The sequence below is a fragment of the Vanessa cardui genome, chromosome 9 (assembly GCF_905220365.1).
Source record: "Vanessa cardui chromosome 9, ilVanCard2.1, whole genome shotgun sequence".
Lineage (NCBI taxonomy): Eukaryota > Metazoa > Arthropoda > Insecta > Lepidoptera > Nymphalidae > Vanessa > Vanessa cardui.
In genome coordinates, this window is record NC_061131.1 from 9,182,653 (window position 1) to 9,207,362 (window position 24,710).

At 31.3% G+C, this 24,710-nt stretch overlaps 1 protein-coding gene across 7 annotated transcripts in view; it reads left to right on the forward strand.

The window, feature by feature from the left end:
* The first annotated feature begins 329 nt into the window (after positions 1-329).
* LOC124532193 overlaps positions 330-24,710 on the forward strand; it is a 106,966-nt gene continuing 82,585 nt past the window's right edge. For 6 of the 7 annotated variants that reach the window (XM_047106919.1, XM_047106920.1, XM_047106924.1 and 3 more), the window contains exon 1: positions 331-854. In XM_047106919.1, coding sequence (XP_046962875.1) covers positions 405-854 — 450 coding nt within the window. In that variant the 5' untranslated portion in view covers positions 331-404. Of the gene's footprint in view, positions 855-24,710 lie in introns of all 7 variants that reach the window. The other variant, XM_047106923.1, reaches the window with a different exon arrangement.

Sequence of the window (24,710 nt, forward strand, 5' to 3'; positions counted from 1 at the left end):
ATGATAAAAAACCTTGTTATTAGATTAACTCATCTAATTAGCAGAATAGGTAGGTACTAGCAAAAAAAATCTTCTGGTTGGTTAATTATAATAAGAGGAATGGTATATTAATTATGTATGTATATAAAACATACTTCATAATTTATTACTTATATCCGGGCGAAGGTGGGAAAGGTATATCAGAGTAGAAAATAATATCACCCATTCTCAATGTAGATATTTAGATTTGAAACGATTATGCTACAAAATGTCAAAAAGCAAAAGCACGTAGTTTTTAGGGACGGCGACCGCGGCTTGTGAAGGGAGGAGGGAGAGGAGGGGTAAAGGGGAGCATGGACGCCAGTTTCTCGCCGACTGCCGCGCCGCGAGCACGCCTTGTGATGCGCCCCGCGTTTTGACGCGACATGGCCTCGTCGACGACCGGCAACATCGTAGTCGAGTGGTTGCGTTCGCTCCACCTGGGCCAATATTCGGAGAGTTTTATAGACAACGGATATGACGATTTGGAAATTTGCAAACAGGTCGGTGAACCTGACCTGGATGCTATCGGTGTTCTCAATCCAGCACACAGACAACGGCTGCTGCACTCAGTAAGAATTTTGAGAGAGGAGGGTGCAGCAGCCGTGTATTTTACTCTAGAGGAAGCTGCTGCCGCTCGGGACTCTTGTCGATGCGAGGAGGAGACCCGGAAGGAGCAAGCAACAGTGTCCGTCGAACCTGCAAAGTATGCTGATGAATATGAGGAAGGGAAGGCTGAATTGGTGAAAATACCGCGAATCCAGCTGAAGCGTCTGCTTCGTGAGCGCCTTGCTCAAGACGGCATCCGTTTGAGTCTCCAGCCATATTCAACCACGGTCAGTGTTTATTATTTGTGGCAACGGCATTGCTTCTAGCGGTTAAAGCTCGTGATTGGTGAAAGTGTCATATAAAATTTAAAAAATAAATAAAAGTGCATATGCAGTGTGATTAAGTAAATCTGTTATAATACGATGTGAGGCATCCGCGTAGAGGCACTGCCCGCGTCTTGTTATTTCTTTTGATCGGCTTGTGTGTGGCATAGCATCTCGGGCGCTCCGGGCGGATCACTTCTCGGACGTGTTGCTATAAAGTTTCTTGCGTGCGTGATTTCCCTGGAGATGAGAAGTTTGCGCGCCTTCTCTGTCGTGAGAAGATTGTAATCGCGTGCCTCCCAGCTCTAAATTAGGTTTTGCGATAAATCGTATAGCCTGTTTTGGTTGCTTTAGGCGATAATTAGGTATTCAATATATATATAAATATTTCTTAACCAATGAAAATTAGTTTAGAGGGATGTGGACCTACAATATATTCTTATAAAAATAACCAGAATCTAAAATAAGTAATCTTAAACAATGACGGTATAAAATACTTACAAACTCTCTTTTATAGCTAAATTGAACTTAAACTTACACGAAGTTCATGTTCATGTTCATACGTAAAAGTATAGATAGACATGCAATGATAATATATATATATATATATATATATATATATATATATATATATATATATATATATATTTACTAAGTGGGTACTCATAATTATGAAGCTAGTATAGTATTAGTACATACTCAAACTTTCTATATGATAGATTTTAAAAAAACATGGTTATTTTTATTATTACAGTTATTAAAATCGGAATATTTACCATGTTTTTGTCGACGAATGTCGACGAATGAATCACGAGACTTTCTGTATGTTGCAATAAATGATCAAATATACCACACAAACATAACAAAATGCAATCAAAAGTCATTCTTCTATCGAATTTACTAACATTAGAAAGATAGTTACTGTTCTATGATATTTAAAGTAAATACTGACAAGCCTAAAGTTATACAAAGACTACATATCTTAAAAAAACAAACCGAAACAATGTTTAAATCACAAATAAAGCTCCTCTCACTAATAAAAATTGCACAGCGGACGTACACGTATTGATTTAATATTTTTTATCGCGTTTCGATTCAATTTCTTTTATCAATTCAATTCATCTTTAACAAGATCTAAACATCTACTTAGCTATATGGTAAACTTTTTTATTATTATTTAATGTAACTGTAGCTACGATATTGGTTTAATATACACGCTAGCCGCACAATAAAAAAAACGAATTTTTTCAAGTTAAGTTGAAGTAAACTTTAAGAAAAATATGTGTTTTGTGTGTATTTAGTATAAAAACTGAATGTATTAAAAATTATATAAAATATGTATGTGTTGAAGGAATCCAACTTATAAAATGGGTTTTGAAAATGTAGACGCGAAATAATTTAAATCTAAATTTAAAATTCGAATTATTAATTGATCTTTACCGCGAAATCAATTTAATATATAAATTGTATTATTATTTAAAATAACATATTGTTTAAAATATTTCGTTCATATTTTTAATGTATCCAAATCACATTAATCCGTTCATACGTTAATGTTATTGGTATCACGATATTAAAATATCACAGTAGACACATAAAAAGATAATCGTTGTAATTATTCCCTAATTGATTGTTGAGGTTGGCATATTATATTTAATTAAAATTGTATTAATTATTCGGGTAGGTGGTCAAGTTGTTAAGAAGGCGGAATAATTTGAAGAACCACGCCCATTATTGTCAATTATGACTTATGATATTCTACAAATGATATCTTGTATTATGTTATCATTGTTCTAATAAAAATGAGCACGTCCGCCACGTGTTACGTAGAAATATAAATAGACAAACGTTTTAATCATTATTCAAATAATAAAAAAGAACATTGAACTAAACAATATTATATTTTATACAAATAAGTCGCATCTACAATCGCAGATAAAAATCTTAAAATTACATTTTAAAAAAATGATTTCTCGTGGAATTTCTAAACTATTTCCATGCAATAATGAAACGATTCTTAATGTACAACTCTAAAGGTAAGGTAAGTACTCTTACATTTAATGGTATCTTACCAATTGTTTCTACTATTCTACATATAAGTAGTTATACGATTTATTTTTAGATTCATCAATATACTTTAAATGTATTATAGTAGCAAAACAAAAAAAGAAAAACATTCTGTATTCTATTCCGATAGTTTAATTTAGGTGTGTAATTACACAACTAACACAACAGCGTCATGAGAAAACCTGTAAAAGAAAGCGTGCTATTATCACATAGCTTACTTCCTGGGTAACACGCAAAGCACTCAAGCAATCTACCGCGTACTTCTTACTTTTTACTAGCTTACTTCTTTGTTTTGAATCCCACACAATACCCTGTTTCTAATAATTTTGCTAACGAGAACTTGGTAATGGCGCAGCCGTGCCGTGAATACATTGTGGCTTGTACGAGCTAGGTTTTGAAAGGAAAATAAATGTGACATGGTCAGCGTGATTTACTGCTAAAGAAAGGATGTCCGTATTGTATACACTTCACAGAAACCGAAGCCAATAAGAAGTAAAATAATTTAACGCTACACGATACATGATATGCACATACAAGTGATTCCCGAGAAGGAACTTAACCTCGTGAAATTTCTATCTCATGAAATAAAATATTGAGTCTAACGGTAATTAATGTGTTATTGATAGATGTGTTCATTTTGCACTTTAATTGGTTTGTTGTTCATTTCGAACAACATTTTCTTTTTCAATTATAAATACTGTTTTATCGTGTACTATATCAAATCGTAACCGATGAGTCTACCGTAATTGCCTGTGATGATTTTTACCGGTTCCGAGCTTCGGGCTCGAAACCTGTTTTAAGTTTAACGTTGAACACAGAACATGTGGTATTAGTATTAACTTACAAAGATGCAAATATTCTTACTTATATTAAATGAAATATAGAATAAATCTGTATTCATAACTGGTAATATTGTACAGAGATAACTTATGTTTTAATATATTTTAAATTCAACATCTTACGTATCCTCTCAGCTCACTCCTGTCGTCTCATTCTCCGAATACTATAGACCAATACCAACATAAATATGTGTGTTGCCATAAAAGAGGATTTTAGTATAATTTTGCTAGTCTTTATGCAAGAATAACGTATCAATTATTTATTTATATAAGTTGGTATGAGTGCCTCTTAAATTCCTATATTTTGAAAAATATTTTTTGTTCTATTTAATTTAATATAAATTTAAAAGCAATAAAGAACACTCTTTTATAATATAAACAATAACCGTAGTTCACACCTGCCTCGTGCTCTATATATGTATAAAAATAAATAAAATGAGATTAAATTTAAATATATTTATCATCTATTAAAACACTTCACATTGATAGCTTCGTTATATAGTTTATTTATGCACTATTTGACCCAAAAAACTTCTGTTTTTTCCCACACAAAATAATTATATCTAACTCTGTAGTCAGTCAATTAATATATACAATTATTAAAGTAACTACTTTAAAATTGTATGTATTAATAGACTGACTGACTGACTTGAAGTAACTACTTTAATAATTGAATATAGTTTTGAATTGCATTTTACTGCTTAATTTTTTACCTTACTCGATGAGCTTGACAGCAAAAATGTTCAAACTTAATCGCTATTAATCCGCCATTTAGATTTTTTTTATATAGGATACGTCAATTTATTTTCCAAGTATATTTTATGAAATTTGTTATCTACCGCTGTCTTGAAACTATGTGCAAAACTTATATAAATTAAATATTTATTATTTGTTAAAATACAGTAAAAAGTTAAAATATAAATGATATCTAAGTAACAAAATAAAATCTCGATTATGGTTTAACAGTTCCGTTTTTTGTAACAGGAAAATAAATATATATATCTCGTACAAATTTATCAGTAAAGTAGCATCTTATTTTAATTATTATCCTTTATCTTATCATCGTACTATTTGTAAAGTGTTACATCTTCGGCTTCAATATCTACCTGGGTAGTTCCTTTAGATTATTCCAAACAAAAGCGTTTTTTATTATCGTTCATTCATGGAGCGGTTTCTGCCGGAACTGCTCACAAAAGCCCTGACAGATTCCATTGCCGTATCGATATCACAGTTCCGACTATTAGGCCAATATTTACGTCGTGTTGACGGGCATTGTATCAAACATATGTTACTCCTATTGAAAAATAATTTTGCAATTGCACTAATGCAATAAGTATTACTGTTACGATCTTTATCAATAGTATTTGATATTATTGATACAATAGTGTCTATAATAATTTTGATCCTACTTAATAATCGATTATTGACTTGATGAGTGCGAATTTGTGTAAATCTAGATAGCAAATCAAATGAGTACCACTTCCTAAGCGCAACTAATACGTCGCTGTTTCGTATGCTATTATGATCTATCATTTCCTCTATGTTGCTAATTCCGTAATAGAGGGGTTTGTGCACGGATGCTACGGATTATATCCACGTTAACACCCTTTAATGGATCGAGTTTCTATGCCACTGCATCAATGACAAATGCTTTCTTATAGAAAAAAAAGTATAAAGTAACCATACAAATTCGCCGGCAATATTAATGGTTATCGTGACTCCTACGTTAACCATTTTCACTAAATGGATGTAATTCAATTCTATAAATAGCATTTCAAACTAATTCATATATTATTTTTATAAAACATACGATTAAACTTTCGTCATAATAATTATTTACATAGACATAAAAATTGTTTTTGTTGTAATCTGTTTAAAAGACCAAAACCAAATACTTAAAAAAAAAAAACAAATTTGCACTCAACACGCTTTGAAAGCATGAAGGTCCGATTCATACAGTTTAAAGAGAAAAAAGGTTGAGTGCTTCAGAACTCATCAAAATAGATTTATGCAAATAGGATAAGCTACGCAAAGGTCAATCGATGTTTAATCATTCAATTGAATCGGACAAGAGGTTGGTTACGTTTAGTATTCATGGGCTACTTTTATATTAACTCTTAATACTTTTCAACGATTGCACGCGAACTAAATGTAATAACTGTTTTAGGGCTCTTAAATGTAAGAAATTCGTTTGAAAAATTTTATGGTCCTAATAGCCTATTAAGCAATTGTAATACGTTTTATCAGTAAATGAATTTAGGTGCTCGTATATGGAAATATATATATTTTTTTATGTACATTAGTCAAAGTTTAATTCTTGATAGATTGCTGCATATCGGGTTGTCGAAAAATCATTTATTTCAAAGTGAATTAATAGTTTTGTATTTACAACGTCGCTTACTCGTTTTTCTGCTTCAACAGCGTCCCGTGTATTCATTAATCATAAACGTTTGGAAGCGTTTGTTTAATTTATTTATTATTATTAGTTCTCGGTTCGGTATATATGATATGTAAATATTCTTACAAAATATTTATCTACAAACGTCCAAGTATATAATACTTCAATGTAATTGAACCTATAATTGATAAATTTCAAATTATTTTTTTCTTAGTGAATATAACGAGGCTTCAAATCTTGTATGACAATACTTATCAAAATGCACATTTTCCTTGATTCAACAACAATTTTCATACAACTATGATATGAACTTTGTTATGGAGTGTTCCTTCGCAATTACAAGTTATGTGTATTAAGACTGCTGACATTCTCCGGCGGTCATAGCATAGTTGAGTAGTGAGTACAATTTGAAGTTTGTCAGGTGCAAGACGATAAAGTTTGCTCGAAGTGTTTGGATATTTGTTCAGGATATATAGACCCAAAGTCATCTCACTAGAGGAGACTTGCTACAGTTCCCTTTAGGAAGATTATTGCGTAGATTGTTAGGTGTTCCGAGACTGACAGCTGACAAATCTTATAAAATCTTAGAACTCCTCATTTCACTAAAAACAAACGTTATATTAGATAATTTTATTATAAACCAGAGTACTCTTATGAATATTTAACGAGTGAGTCATATGAATTCTTTAGTAGGCGGTTATAGAATGTCTTACAAGGAGAAAAACTTTTCGTGAGTGTAAGACGTAACTTTTGTAATTACTCTTTGATTCCCAAATGTGTTACGACTTTCTCATTTTCACCTTTCCTTTTAAATTTGTCTTTTGAGAGATGTTTATTGAGGAGAACTTATACTTTAAATATCAAATAACGGCTTTCTAGATACATCATTATTAAAATACGTAAAATTTAAATCTAAAAATGTATATATATTTAGGTAGCGATAATTGAGCTTATCGAAGTCACAATGTACAGTGAAATTTCGACAAAGTCCGCTAATAACTGAATCAATTCGACATGCTGTCCCTAGTTCAGCAAAGTTAAATTTGCAATGATAAATCTGCTCCAGGCCTTCGGGAAAGTGATCTATGCAATCTATAACAAGGGGCTGTGTGCAACTAAACTTTTCCTGGGCAGTGCGAACTTCGTACAGCGGACTTCGCTTATGGTCTACTTCGTATCAATGTAGAAGTAAGACAGATATGAATAATGAATAATAATGATTACCAATTATGTTATTCTTTTAAACTTGCTCATTCGTATTTGCAAGATTTATTTTACGGGAATGTTTTATTATTTTTTTTTTAATATATATGCATGTTACCAAGCAGCGCAAGCTCGGACAGTCAAATGGGCCATCAGATAGTAGTGATGTGCTTGTAGTTACACTGACTCACTCACGATTCAAACCGGAATACAATAATGCTGATTTTTACTCTTTAGCGATAGAATATATGATGAGGTTGTGGTACCTACCCAGACGGATTTGCGAAAAGGCCTACCACCAAGCATTTGTGTTTAGCTTAAGCTATATTTGTAACAGTTCTCAATCAAACATACAATCTTTCAAGAAAGCAAGTTTCACAATAAACTCACGGAGGTTTTGTTTTGGCTTCTTAGGTGGCGTACTGATATAGCCGTTAACTTTTATTACAAACAGTTTTTTAATATAACTAACTGCTATACGTCTATTAATATACGCTCCAAATATTTTTAACCTTTTTACACATCGGTTATTGTTTCATTCAAATATGTTATGATTTGGTATCAAATATTTCCCTTTTTTTCATTATTTTATGTATCGTGTTTTCGTTTTTATATTCGTTATGGGTTGTTCTTTTTTTGTTTTTTAAATTGCGTGATTTCATTACATCGAATCTTTGTTTAGAACCATTTCGCAGAAATCACGCAGCTTTTAGGGCTAGAAGCTTTTAATGTTAAATGAAAATTATTGAGTATGTGAAACAAAGCACATAAAACCTTCTATTTCTTCTAATGTTGAGTTGCCGTCCCATCAGGCAAAAAGGATAAGAAAGATCAGAAAATAGTGCATCTGCGCTGTGATGTAGTTGTGCAATATTATATACTATACGAATTTGGCTATCAGAAACGAAGCTAAGGGTTAAAATTTATACATTAGTGGATAGAGAATACTCAATATGTTGCATTGACGTCCTGTCGGGCAAGAAGTATGAGAAAGAATAGGGAATAAATAATGCATCTATACTATGATGCATTTGTGCAATATTGTATGCTATATCAAGTTGTTTAGCAGAAACGAAGGTGAGGGCTAAAATTTATATGTTGAGGAAAATAAAGTCCTAAGGAAAATTGAAAATAGGTAACAAACAGGAAAATTAATAAACGATCCGAAAACTCTGCGCTAAGCCATCGTTTCACACTTCGTGTTAGCTTTAATGTTTTAGTCGGACGATTCAGTAGCTCAAACATTGAACTGTAGCTAACATCAAATAGATTACATAAAGTGGTCCGTTCAAATTTGTCGTTCATCGACAAATGGATCGTACGTTTTCAAAAAACATATTTGTATCAAAATTCTCTGAAAATAGAATTTAAATTTTAAAATATCTGATATGAAGCGGCGTTTGAATTACTCAATTCTTTTGAATGAAATATAATATGCCATTAATAAAAACGGCGAATCAATTTGCCAATATTGTATTTTAAATCAGAGGATTCATCACTCTGTAGATATCATTTGGTCTTCTAGGAAATTTTAAGTTATTCACAAATTTATACAATGAATAGACAATATTAGTTGCAAAATTAAAGCGAATTCCTTATTAAATTGTTGTCTATTATTTGGACAGCGTGTGAAAAACGTCTACATTACAGTTTGCATTTGTAATCTCGAATGCGAAGTGCATTTTAACTTAGTTTTGGTTCAAAGGTTGCAAAAAGAATGGACTTGTTATGTAAATCAAGGAATTTATTCGTACGTTAAATGAAACAGTGTGCTTATAAAACTTGTTTATTTTAAACACAATAACCTTTTTCCTTTTGGAATAATTATGTTAAATAAACTTAATCGGTTTTTAAATAGCTTAGATTTGTTATTTCAATAAGTGTTCGTTGTAAATTGATATCCTTTTTCTCGATCCTAGTATTTATATGATAATTTAAATTTTGCCTCTATGTCTCCACAGACGTTTTGTGACATTGGTCATCATCTCATTTTTTTGAGTAACTTACCACATGTTGATGTGTTTTGAAGTTTATTTTTCCAGCATCATTGTCACAATGGTCATTTAGTTCGTCTTCTGTTGGAACCCTCCGAACTTAACATTTACCCTCGCACAAAACATTTTTATTCCGTTCGTTGAAATAACTTTTTTCGGTATTAATAGTAACTATATACAATTTCGATCTATTTAAAAATATTCACAATTCCGAAAAAGTCTACGCCACTATTCAACCTACCCAGATATAACAAAAAATACTTGGAATACAGAGAAATAGATAAAATGGTTATGTATTTTCAAACATATATATGACTATATGTATATTTATTTCTACAAATTTTAGAGATTTCTTTGTGTGGTATAAAATAATACTATTACAGTTATTAAATACGGGATATTTATCATGTCTTTTATTTTTATTCGGTGGAGCTCGATATTTCGACATTGTCTACGAATGTCTTATTCACGAGAACAAGACATTCAGACCATGTTAATTTAAAATCTTATATAAAATAATACTGTTTTTTTTTAATATTCGAAATTGCAAATTTTTTTATTATAATCAATTCTCGAGATTAATTATACAGATAATGAAATTACACAAATCACATAATAATTCCATGTATAGTCAAAACTAGTGAAGCTCGAACCCGCAACTATTTTAATCATGGAATTTCAAATTACTCCTCATTTGGTACTCCATTAATTTCCGTTCAGTGATTGCAGTGACCTACTCCAATTTAGCATTTAAGCGCATCCAAATTACATTTCCGTTTGTAATAAGCGACAAGCGAACTCGATTATTTTCATATTAACTCTATATTGATTCAGACCACTGAAAAAATTACTATCCCGCTTAAATAATGATAGGTTTCCGGTCGTAATCACTGCAACCTACCTGATCATTTTAAATTACTTTTGGGATTTCGAAGACATCATTATGTCCCTTAATGTTGCTTGGTTGGTTCGTTTTTTTTCGTAGAATTTAAATAAAAGCAACGCATCAATAACAATTAAAATAAATATTGCTTTTTTCTCCTTTGCTTATTTTACTGCAATTACTAAAATAATAAACCTGATTTATTGAGTAGATTTGGGTAAATGTTGGTATATTTCTGTTGTATTGAAAGCATTTTATTTACTTATTTGAAAGGTTGTGAATATGAAGGCCAAAGAATTTTAGGATCAAGATTTAACCATTGGCCGAAAGAAGAGCACTTACAACTTTTTTTCCATATACAAAAGATCGATTTCGTGTCTTACACAAACGGTTTATAATATTTTGTTCAGTTGAATTTAATTTTTTTATAATCTACGTGTCTTGTTAATGTTATCAAAAGTTTTATAAATTTCCTACAGTTTTTTTATAAAAACATAAAATAAACGTTATAAAAAAATTATAACCGACTAACTAACCGGTAACTGGTAAACATTTTGAACTAAAAAGTTCAATACTGAAAACATTAAAATTCAGTAGGTATTTGATTTCCAGACAAAATATGTATAGTAACACTCAGTTATCGGTGTTATTTTGGTAATATGTCAAAAGATACTCGTATAATAAATAGCTCGAATATTTAAATACTTGAATATGAGCATTTGGTGATAGGGCTTTGTACAAAAACTTAGTACTCAGTTTTAAAGATGGAAGACAATGTTTGTACTGGCTTATAGAGTGATGATACTACATGCATTAGGGACGTGATATATTATGAGAAATGTTTAATATTGCTTACAGCTAGAATGTATATGAGCGGTGGTAACCATTTACCTCTACTAAATATATTTTAAACTAGTATTCGTCCACTGCTTGAGATAGATCGGTCCTACACCAAACTATAAGTCCTTCCGCTCTTTTTTTCCAATGTTGTCAGTCATTTTGTGTAGGGCGAGGAATGGCGACTAAAAACTAGCCTAAGGACGGCCTGTCAACAGGATTTCTTATCTGGAGTTTCATTTCATTTCTCGATTTCTACCAAAAGATTACGCTTTAGATGTATGAAAGCGAATTTACTTAAACAGAGCGTAGACGAAAAGAAGAAGACTAATACACTACTGGAATGTCATCCTCTAATATATACGAGATAGGAAGTTAGAGAAATACTGTGACGTGTATATCAAACCCAGCCAGGGTTAACTGTATGTTTCATAATTTTTATTTATGCCTCGTAATGAATGTTTTTGCTCACCTCGTGACTGGGTTTATTAGTATTCTAAAATATTAAAAATATCATTAATAAAGTATCACATTGGGAATTGGGCATTGGCCATTGGACATTGGTTGGTAAATATGTAAATAAAATAAACAAGTATTAACAATACAATGAATATATCACAGTCTAAAATAATCTTGAGGTTATAGCGCATTGGTATGAATGGGACGATAAAGTTACAGAGTTAATAGCGAACGTGGGTTGGCTACGCACGTACAGGCAGGTTTTTTATACGCGTCAAGCAAGGCGCCTAAGGCTCGATGCTTCTCAGCGGGTGTCAAGCAAGTACTGGGACCATGATTCACTTAATTTATTACTTACTTGTAAATTGTCTACCCTTTTTTGTCCTGACTTTCCAATTTGTTCTTCTTGGATATTGATAAAAACATCCAATTACTTACGCGATGTAATTAATATTTAAACAATTTCATTTTTAACTCTGCGTCGATATTTTTTCTACAGAGAAGTCTGATTGTTATCTAAAATAAGCGGCCTTGTTATCTTGAATTAACTGTCAATTTTATTTCGGTATATTGTGGGTGTACGTTGACGTAAGTGAAAATAGTATATAATTGATTGAATAGATAACAAATTTATTGGATTAAATCCATAAGGGTTGAAAATCCACTAATTCGTGTTTAGAAGACACATTCGTGAAACACTTGCTTGAAGAATAACGACTTTATTAAGCAGTCGTTCATTTAATGCATTGTTGCAAATTCTGTCAACGTGGCTAGAGACAAATCAGCCTGAGTACCACTATACGATTTAAAAAATGAAATATCGCGCCAGTTACTTGATTTAACTGTCAAATACAAATTATGTTCTTAATCTCATGTTTTTAATATTTTTGTAAATATAAATTAGCGATTTAGAGAAATTGAAAACAAAACTGTTTAATAAATGTAATTTATTTCAAAACATTAACAAAATAATATATATTTGCATAGAACCTTATTGCAATGTCGGGGAAGAATTTGAATAAAACGTTATTCTTTATAAAATCGCTGAAGATTGCTTCATATTACCAATTTCATATAACTTACAGAATTAAAACGCTCACGATATTGATTAAAGCGAAACTGAAAGGAATTTTTTCTTTACTATTTTGTTAACTTACTTTTAAAGCGTAATAAGCTTCTTATTTCTTATTGAACGAAATGTTATTTTTATTTGTGTACAATAAAGCAAATCATTACGACAAAGACCGTTTGAAGTATTTTAAAGTTTTTATTTTTATTTTAGTAAAAATAAAAACGACTGTATTTATTTTTTAAAGTTTTAATTCTTATTTTAGTAAAAATGTTAACGACTATATTTATATTGGCAATGGAGCAACCTTGAGAAGTCAGATTATATTCCTCGTGCCCTTAGTTGGCTAACTGACCCTATAAACCGGATCACAATATTAATAAGTATAGCTGTTCGGCGATTAAATGAGTTTCCTATCCAGACGATATTCCATATTAAAGATTATATACATTAAAGTTTTACTACCAAGTAAATATTAGTAAATATTAAAATATTGAAGTCAAAATTTTTGTCAATACAAGTACTTCATAAATATCGTGAGTCATAGAAAATTCTTATTTTAAGTGACATCAATAAACTCTGAGTCAGGAACGAAACAAAATATAGACTTTTTTTATAACCGGGGACAAAATAACAGGAACAATGCATTCCTGCGTTGTTACGTTCGGTCAACAAAAACCCTCAACACAGCTAAGGTTTTTTGTCGACAACCCCCGCTAAATTAAACATGGAAGCTGATTTTATTTTAGTTTCTGTTTTTATTTCGCACACCACGAATGCCAGGCTCCACGGGAATGAAAATAGGTGTAGATGCTTTTAGAAAAGTGGCTAGCTTTGCAGTTTTAAACAAGACGCTACGTTTTTCACAGTTTAAACAACTACGACATGAACGTGAGCGGAGTTTCGGCTTTTCAGTATTATCATTATACGAAATTAGTAGTTTTAAATCTGTTTAAGTAAAATTGATTTAAGAGATAAACAGTACATTATTTCTTACATTTTGTAACTTAAAAGATTCGATACGAGGACTTTTCTTATATATATTAACGGTGCGCATTTTGTAAAGACTGAGTAGAACATACACTAAAATCAGTATTTGTATTTGTCTTTGCAATTATACAAATCACTAAGCAAACGTTTGCTAATGAACACACGACACCATAATGGTTTAACCACTTGTCCCAATGACCATTCGGTGATAGCGTGTCTTAAGTGTCCGATGTTGACCCTGTCGAAGGGTTCAATTAACATTCCACGCTGGGTACGATCGCCTCGGGACGAAACCAATCTGTCTGAGGCTCACTTAATTGTTTGCGGACATGATTTTACTGGAAAATTACAAGATTGATCAATGCTAAGATTCCAGTGTCTCGAGTACCATTGAGTTTAATATACGTAATGTTATAACTTTCTTAATAATTTTAAGTTCAAAGTCATTGATTGGTACATGAAACATTCTTTACTGATCTATTTCATTCGACTCTGTCAAAGAAAATGCAATAGAAGAAATAAAAAAAGATTTATTTTTCTACTTATGTTTAAGTGTTGTTATTTTTGTTAAGCTGTTTTAATTTAACAGCTGTAACTTCACATTGCGGTACTACTATTTTTCTGAGGCTTTGTGAGCTTTCTCTTGTAAGGCACAAATCTGAGAAACAAAATACTAAGATGTCGCCTAAAATATGCGTGTGGTTATAGAAGATGGGAAACCGTGATTGAGGTTTTGAATTCTTCTCCATAACAGCGAAGGGGACCTTAATCACGCCGTAAAAAGTTACGACATTTGTTTAGAGATTGTAAAATTAACGCGAATTCAAATTCACTATAAGGTATTTCAAAACCGCGCTTCTAAAGTTTGGGATAGGTGAATGGAATTGTTTAGCAACTCCCATCGATCTTGTAGTTCCACGCACCGACCATGATATATCCTATGCAGTGCGCCTTAATCCTACAACGACCGTTGAACAACAAAACTCATTACCCTGCTATTTCTGAGCGTGGTACCAACTAGTTTCCTAGCAAGCTATAATTAGTGAATAGTCCAATTTCTAATTAGTTAAAACTGAGAGGAGACTAAGCTTTATCCGCAAATACGACTAAGTTTGAATAGTGCTTTTATACTGTATTATACTGTTAACGGACTTCTTAAATAAGGATAGTTTCGAAAAACAGAAATAAAATTTTCACAACCCCATTGTAACTAAAAAAATATAATTGGGGTACACAATGGTTTTCTTGTGACTTATTAGTGTTGTTAAATTATTACTGCAACTGTTGTGGCCTATATTAATATGTCATTAGTATTTAGGATATTATTTTCAAAAAAAATCTAATTATACCGACGTTCACTCCATTTTTTTACTAATAATAATATTAGACTGCTAATTAAATTAAATGTCTGAGCCTAAAATATATCTGAACGAGACGAGAAGTATGTTATATTATCTGGAATATTATTGCTTTTTTATACTAAAGATCATGGTTTTATCTGATAATAGTAATATATTCGATATAGACTTACCCACGCCACTAAATCTAACAAACTTTCCCTCGGCTTGGGGATTTTTAATTATGTCATTAAACTAGCCCGCGTGCAACCAACAGATTAACAAGGTTTATCGCTATATAAGGGCACGCTTTGTTGTTATTTATAAGGTAAGGTGGCTTATGCGGCATGAAACTTGTGTAATATGTGTGCCGTACGATGACGTCTTTCAAACAACTCCTGGTTTTGGGGAAACATTTTAGTACCAACATATAAAATAGCCAAACTTTGCGTATATTGTTATATGATATTTATACTATTTTGCGTCGTGTTTCCATGATAATATATAAATCCTGACATTTATGTATGTGAAATCATTAACGGCGTTTAAGATAACTACTAAAATATTCTATATATTTTTTTTAAATGGTATTTGATAATTGATACTGTTTGAAAATCAACTTCAAAACTAGGTAATAAAGAATAAATCGAGTCCGAAGTAGTCATAGAATGTAACTTTATGGCTCGTATAATGGGTTGTAATATCGTTTTTTTTTGCCAAGTATTGTAAAACAATAGATTAAAAGCTTTTACGAGGAATAAATTGCTACTACCCATTTAGTAGAGGAGCCTATAATCGGCTTAAATCTGGTTAAATCTTATGAACTTTTTTGATAAACCAGTTTCAACTATCATAATAATTTAAATGTATTTTGATGAGGAATAAAATTTAAATGAATTTTAAATAAAATTTTATATTAATGTATTCTGCTCCTAGGAAATAAAATACTTTTGTTTTCTATGTAATATTATAAATAAAGGATCGTTTATTTTCAACGTTGGAATGAAACCGCGTCAATGCACATTCGCCAGAAGAATAAATTAACCATATCGCGCGAACACATGAGCAATTGCGCACCAAGTTAATATCTGAAGTAACATTTTAATATAATTAACGTAACTGGTTCCAAGCATATGCTAGCCAGGTGAATTAGCACCTGCTACGTTTTCGTCGCGAAACTTAATACTATGAGCTAATTATGAATCCTTTATTTAAAAAACTGCAACCCGAGACCTCGTGCGACTGCGGAAGACAGATGAGCCACTTACTTCATGGTCTATTGAGTTTTCGGATTAAGGCTGTGTTAATACAAAGGGCGTAAAGAAATCGTTCCAACGCTTCAACTAAACAATCTTCAAGCCACAATTGATTTTATTAAAACTCACCAGTGATTTGAACAGGACTATTTTTTGTTATTATTTACTTTATGTGAATTATTTATTGTTGAAAAGAATTACAATAGTTCTTTAACGTAATTTTATGTAGCATAATTTGTGATTACGTTCCATGTAAGTATTTTTCTTTTAGCGATACCAATAAGTAAACATACTCGAGGATATTTATATATAAATTAAGGAAATTATAAAAAAAAGTATCTTTTAAGATGTATATGTACGTATTCATAAAATAAAACCCAGCTTGGGACCATTTATAATACAACATGTGACAGAAAATATATCTCATTGCTTGGTTAACTTATTGCTAAGTATTGTCAAAGGTGAAATGTTTTTTTGTTTTGCGAACAAAGTGGCACCGAGTCAGAGTTAAGGGAAAAGAAAACTTTCATTTTTACGCCGTCTAACGGATTCAATATCGAAACTGCTTGAATGAGTTCGAGGGTGGAAAATCGTTAATCATCCCTTTGTTGGATTTTTGTTACAGCTTAACTCGTTGCTCGCTTGTTTGGCCGCCATTTTTCCTTTCAAACAGAATAAGGGCCGCTTTCGTCTTGACGAATTGTTTTTGTAGGAAAACGTCTATCCCATTTGAGGGTTAAGTATGTATTGAAAACAAGACTTGTTGTTTTAGATTACATTCACATTCAATCTTATATTTGTTTTTTTTTAATAGTAGCTATAATTCTAGCACACATACTTATTACGTAGTAAGAGAACAAAAAAATTGAGATAGTTAAGAATAGATAAACTCCATAAAAACTTCAATAATCACCTCGAAGCTCGTTTAGTATGTAGCACATAACTCGAAAATATACAGGGTGACACATGTGGGACTTATACATATATACCCTAATCAAAATCAAAATAATCTTTATTCAAGTGGGCTTTTACAAGCACTTTTGAATCGTCATTTAACAATTAAGTGATGCAAAATAATACATATTACCCTTATTACTTTTTATGTTATATATCTGATGAAGTATCGAAATATAGCGTTTTATTCACGTCAAAATGAGTAAATGAAGCAGACTAGTTTATATAACAGTTCAAAAAAAATAAGTAGCGCACCGGTCGTAGGTTATCTCCGATACCAGTTTACACAGCACTATTGAACCGAAATCAGAGTTGGACAAATAAAATGACACGTCCAATATCGCTCGTAAGTAAAAAGAGTAAGCGTTCTAAATCAGTATTATGTTCTGAGCGAATGAAATTAAAAATAATCATATATATTATCTCGTTATAGTAACCTATTTGTGGATTTTACAAGTTTCTACGTGTACTGCGCGAAATATTGGTATGATAAGTTGTTTAATTTAAAAGCTTTTTTATTGATGAAATTTGAAAATAAATATATCGTAAAATTTTAGATTAAAGCATTATAAAATAGGCCTTTTGAAGTAGGTACCAGTAAGAACATTTTCAGGTGTATCTAAAAAGAAAATGGGTTATTTTACCAAAAAAATGGCATACGCATTAATGTATACAATCATAAAATTATATGAATAATTTTATTCATCGATTTTGAAATCATGTCATCATAAAAATACACGATATTAGTATGAAATTAAATACCTGATAAAATGGTCTTTTTCATTTTAAACCGGCCTTGTCAGAAGTAAAAATATTTCCTTAGGGCTTAGATTATTATTAATAATGGGTCAACTACTATGTATAAGTATCTAACCTAGTTACAGTAGCAATAGTAAAAGAATCCAATGGTAGTAATGTTTGCACATGTGCACATTTAAAATATGAACCAATTATTGCTGTAAATGAAATATATAAATATGTATATCATAGCGCAAGTTCGCCTAGATCAATACACATATCTAGGCCAACTTGTGCAATGATAAACACTTATTATTAGTACTTTTTGTAGTTTCGCTTAAAACTTGATCTTAGTTTATCCAACACAACTGTGTCAACATTGAAGATATAATTCGGATACTCGATGAGGAATGTGTTTCTTATCTAGCGGCCGGCGATCGGTCGCTTTGATGAACTTGTAACGGACAGCGTTTGATTGGGTACATAACGTCGGATAACACCTAATCTATATATGTTAAAACTGGTTACTTCGTTAGCGTTGTGCCGATGCTACCTTTAATATGCCAGTGTTACTACCGGTGTAAGGGAGATGACATCTTTGTTTCCAAGCTTAGATACAATGCCAATATTTGCTCGGTTCTAACCAATGATCGTCCATCTGCCAGTCTGCCTTTTACAGTATAAACACTAAAAAAAAATTTTTTTTTTATTTCGAATGAAAATATTTGTAATAAAAGCAAACATTTCATTCAACGTTGCTATTTTTATAATATAATAAGAACTAATAAATATTTCTGTTATTACTAGGTACGTCTCGTCTTTCACATGGTTACACATGGTTGGCGGAGATTTCGTACTATTCGATTGGAATAAAACTCATTTTCATTTATCGATATATTTAATTTGTATGCGAAAACAAAAATTCTGTCAAATTTAAAAATCGGGACATTCGTTTGATCTATTGATGGCCCAAAGCGAACTTTTATATGCATAATTTCATTAAAATATCGATTAAAACCACTTAAAAATGTTTTACTGGTTTTTTTTTACAAATAGTAACTGCCACATATGAAGTTGTAAGAAGTAAAACAAGATTTAGTACAGCCCTAATGGGATAATTACATAATATGGCGTTGCGTAAGAAATTCAACACCTGTAATGATCTATGCAAAGGTCAACGATCTCTTGAGGCCAAGTTCAAAGCCTCACCGCCCTGCACGTACAGTATTCATATCGACTACGCCGAGGGGAAGACCTTGTAAATTGCGCTTACTTTGAAGTATTTTGTTTGCACATGCGCTGTGTAAAAAAATTAAATAGCACACAACTTTTGTTGAATTTAACTTTAAATAAGAAAAATGTTATCCGCATTAGTTGAATGTATAGAGTGTTGTACGTTGGGCATTCTAGGTCAACGCTGTTTTGTAAGACAGTTTCATTAAAATAAGAGCTAAAAACGTCAACTTTATAAAGCTAACAAGGGACGGAATTGTGGAATAAGGGAAATGAAAGAAGCGTGACCGTATAACAATCTATGTAAATAAATAACGTAGTTTTAAGTAACTATCAACACGACACATCTAGTCAATATATAAGTATTCATTCAATTAAATTACAAAAAAGCCTCTACAAAGTATTCAACGATTGATACAAGTAATCAATTGTCTAAATTAAAAAATGAACGTTTCTTTGTTTAAAAATATAAAACAATCGGTAAATTTTAACGACAAAACAATTCGATCCTCGATATATACCTACAACCTATTAGCTTTTAGTTTTCAACCGTTCACTAAGGTTTATTTTTTCGTTTTTTCGCACGTAACCGCAGGCTATTGTCCCCGGGTATCTGGTATAGGATTTTGCGCGCTTATATTGTATTGTATGCGTACTAACTGGTTTAGATACGTTTGATTGGCGTTGGCTTTACTATTCTGCGCTTCACTTTTACCAAATGGATATGGTGCAAAATAAGATTATTCTTTGCACCATCGCCAATAACTTGATTTTGTTCTTTTTTCCTTATTCCTTGTTTGCTGCTTTATCCCTGTTTTCCGATATTTTAGTGAGTTCGGCGTAGTAAGCGTTAGTTAAAAATAGTTTTGGTTGAAAAATTTGTATGCAATCATCACCGGTACTATTTTTTTAATTTATAATAGTTATACGTCATTACTCCATAATAAACTTGACGCTGTCAAAAAAAAAGTAAAATAACCACCTGTTAATGTTCCGGTTTATTCCAACACGCTGCTCCAATGTTGGTGCTGTTAAGAAATGAACATTCCTCACATCACCAATGTGCCACCAACCTTGGGAACTAAGATATCATGTTCTTTGTATGTATAATTACATTGGATCACCCAAGTTTCAAACAGGAACACGGTAATACTAAGTTGTGATAATAGTAGTATAATAATGGGTGGTATTCATGTAGATGGGCTTGCACCAGCCACCAGCATCGCCAACATCCTTCTCGTTTCATGTAGATAGAATTCCTGTTTATCTTATTAATCTATATGTTTGTCCATCGTTTACAAGGCAAATATACTGTTAGTGTTAATTCCTTCATGACTACTCAAACAGTAATTGAAGGGATACGTTTACAACCATTTGGTTGGTAAATAAATCTTCAAGACAGACTGCCCTATTAGATAGTATTAATGCAAAGTGAAATTGTATTATAATGAAATATTAACACAATAAGATATTTGGAAATTTTATCGCCACAATTACTCATCAGAACGTTGGGCGTGCGTCTGATCTCTTGTTGATCGTGTTAGATTTCCTCTTTATAAAATCTATCTATCTAAACTAAAATGGGTCAAGATGACATTATTATCATTATAATCATTTATTACTAATTGCTTTGGAGTAATGGTACAGCTGTTGAACCTGCTATAATTTTACAGAGAAAGCTGTTCGCTCTATTTATAATCTAGGAACCTTATTTTAAACAGATCAAGATATTATAACAGAGTAGAAATACTTATAGTTCCGTAAAATTATATTTCCAAAAATGTTTGTATATGACATTGATCATTATGATAGAATCAGTTAAAATTTTTGTATGTTAGTCCATAGTTTCCGACTCCGCAAGGTCAATAAATCCTTCTTGGAGAATATGTTCAGTAATTAAGTTGTATTTGATTGACATACTTTGTATTACAATTGTTGTTATCGCGTATCTTGCTACTATTCTCCGTTGATTTATCATTGATATAAAACTTATCAGCAATTATTTATTATAAGATTAAAAAGTGTTTTACTTGAATAAGAGAAGAAAAGAATAATTTCCAAATTAAATTTACCCGAAATGCTTAATACTACGTATTATATTGAAGTCGTATAACGTAAAACCCAAGTTTAATATTGCTCGAATTGCTTACTGATTGCCTTTATAAAAAAATAGTGCCTACCTAACAACATAATTCAAATCAACGTTGGGCATAACAGTTAGGAAGTTTGTGTGGCTATTTTGTTTTTGTTGTTTAAATTTGGCTCTTATTTACAGATAGACAAAGACTATTTTGGAATATATAAATTAAGCGTGTAGGGCAGGTAAGAAGCATCCCACTCACGCGATAGGAATATAAACATGCCACTGGATGGAGCAAAGCCTCGGAACTCTATAATATTTCCTAATAGATGAACGCGTATATTCTGTTAACGGTCAAACTTTTGCGACAAGTATAGTTGTGAACTTCTCAAAACTTTAAACTGCTCCATATTTTTGTTGGCACGATATTTAGTAATGGTTCGCTAGTATTCGACGTGTTCCTTTTTTAAATATCTGCACATTTATATTATTACTATTTATATGGTAAACATGATATTATTAATAATTTAATATGATGAATTTCGTGCTATTGAATTACATCAGTAGCGCTTGATTAGAAATACTTTTGAACTCAGGAATTTTATATAAATACAAGGCCAATTTATAAAAAAAAAACCGATGTTTGGCCATTAGCAGGAGAAGATTTAAATTAGATCGACCTTTAGCTGATGATCATATTAGTGTTCATTAATTTTTACATGATTGATATTTCAATTAATTCATTGATAATTTATTCACTGAACTATTACGATAAAACAACAGTGAGTTTCTTATCGGTTCTTCTCGTTAGAATCTTCATTCCGAAACGTTGGTAGTTGGTTATACTTATTGTAATTGTTAAATGACGATTTAAAAGTGCTTGTGTGAATGCCTACTTGAATAAAGTATATTTTTGATTTGATTTAATTTTAATAATATAAGCAAAAAATCCTTTAATGGTTATCATTACTTGGTGGCAGGGCTTTGCACAAGCCCGTCTGCACCCACCATCAGTTATTCTAGCGCCAAATAATAGTACTCAGTATTGTTGTGCTCCGGTTTGTGAGTGAGCCAGTGTAACTACATGCACAAGGGACATAACATCTCAGTTCCCAAGGTTGGTGGCACATTGAATATGTAAGAAATAGTTAATATTTCTTACAGCTTCATTATCTATGGGTGATGGTGACCACTTTCCATCAGGTGGCCTATATGCTCGTCCGCCAACTTATACCATAAAAAAAATACTATCGCAGTTCTGACTATGAATGTTAACGTTCATTCGTTTTCGAATCGAAAAATCATACACATTATGATTCCATGTTTGACACAATGTCCCTGGTATCGAAGTAAACACCCTGAATAATTTCATACTTCAGGATATTTTTTAAGCAGATATTACGAAGAAAATAACAAAAGTTTAACTCACGCGTAACATACTAAAGCATACAATATAATTTTTTTTTCAATTATCTAGTTTATTCTGGAATGAAGAATCCGGTTTAAGGTTCATTGGCTGTTTTTCAAGCCTGTATAGACGCGTTCCTCGGTTCTCACATTCATACATTTATCGTACACACAGTGAACAAACAGAGAGATAAAGAGAAATATCTATTAGTAATGTATGTGTAACAGTAAAATTGCTGAATTACTTTGAAAAACACGTTTTCGGTATTATCGTTATCGTTTGTTCCAATTATCGAAGCATTCACATTTTATTGATATTTAACTTGATTTACATAACAATTATTTGTAATTACACCTTAATGAAATTCCAATAATGGAAGTAAAGGTGGAAACATAAATTATGCTTATTATATGCCCATATAAAGTATACTATTTATATATGCAACTTATGACTAGGTAGGAAATATTACAATAACTAAAAATAATTACGTTTCAAAAACACACATAACCAAACAACAGTTAAAGATAAATATTGCAACAAATTATGAAGAAATAGTCTAGAATATAATCCGTTTAATAATTCTCAAAAGTTTTTTTTAAAACATAAAAATAATGAATACGATGTATAATATAATCCACTGGTATGAGTAACGAAAAAACAGAAGGCCTTTTCATTACGGCACTTTGATATGTCTTGAAAAGTTTGTGATAATTTTATTTCATATCCTAGCTTTAATCTGCAGTACAAAAATCTTTCACCATATATCATGAATCCACTATATTTTAATATGTAAAACATACTGAACGCACGTTCGTTGTACGTACAAGTGAATATTTATAAAACGATACTGATTTATTAATGTCGAATCATTGTTATATCCAACATATATTTTTAATATTCAAAATGTTTATAATAAGTTATTATACTTCTAATTGTGTTTAAAAATATTGTTACTTTATTTATACTTTATTTTTATTTCAGGTAAGTTGAAGATTGGGTGTTAGCGGCTTATCCAAAATTTCTTTAGGTGGTATGTCTCTTATAACTTAATAAAATTACTAAACAGCATAGTATAGTAATTGTTTATTTATATTTAATTAACGTAGAGGGCGATAACCTTAATGATTCTTATAATATAATCTAGCTAGTAGTTCTTCAGTATCGCATGGAAAAAATTAAGGTTTCACAAATTAACGCCTAAAGATTTTTTATTCGGTTTCTTTTCTTCTTTGGTATATTATACTTTAGCTCTTCTTCGAAGCCATGCGATCCTGAAGAAAAAAAAATATCATTAAATGTTTATTTTTTTTCATTTAAAACTCAAAATTATATTGTACTTTACAAATATACTAATTAATTTCTAAAAATTTCCAAAATATGCTGATAAAAAAGTAATAAAAACAAAGGTGCTCGAAGTAGGTTCTTTACGTCGTAATAATTGATCGATAGGTTATTGACACGTATGAACTGAACTGTTTTCATACAAAACTAATCTCTTGCTCACGATCATTCAACACATCAAATATTGGTCACAATGCCGTTTAATTGTTGTCAAACTTTACTACATGTCTGCTTAAAAATATGTTTGAAATTAGTTGCTGCAAAAGTGAGGCATGGAAATTCTATTTAGATATGAATACATTATAAGAACACGTCTGGCTTGCATGTTCGACGTGAAAACCGTCTCCTTTCAAGTAGGTCAAAAAGTCATGTCTCGTTACAGCAATTATTCGTTTTTCGAAAAATAACAAAATAAAATCTTAAAACTTTAATTCCCTTTCGATTCAATCTCCAGAATATCATTCGAAGTCCTGAATGACACAGCGCTTTAGCTTCAAATCTGATTCAACGTTTAGCAGTAGTTAGTAGAAATTGGTATTATTTTCCAGATAAAACCTAAAGTCAAAGAGGAAGATAATACTTAGTTACATTTATATTATATCCCTAGTCATTGTTCAATCATTTTATAGAAATGCTTTAATTCAAATTGATGTAATCTTGGAATAAAATCCAAATGCCTAAATAACCTACTTCATTTAAGAATGTCTCTTGAATCGTAATATGACAAGATGAAA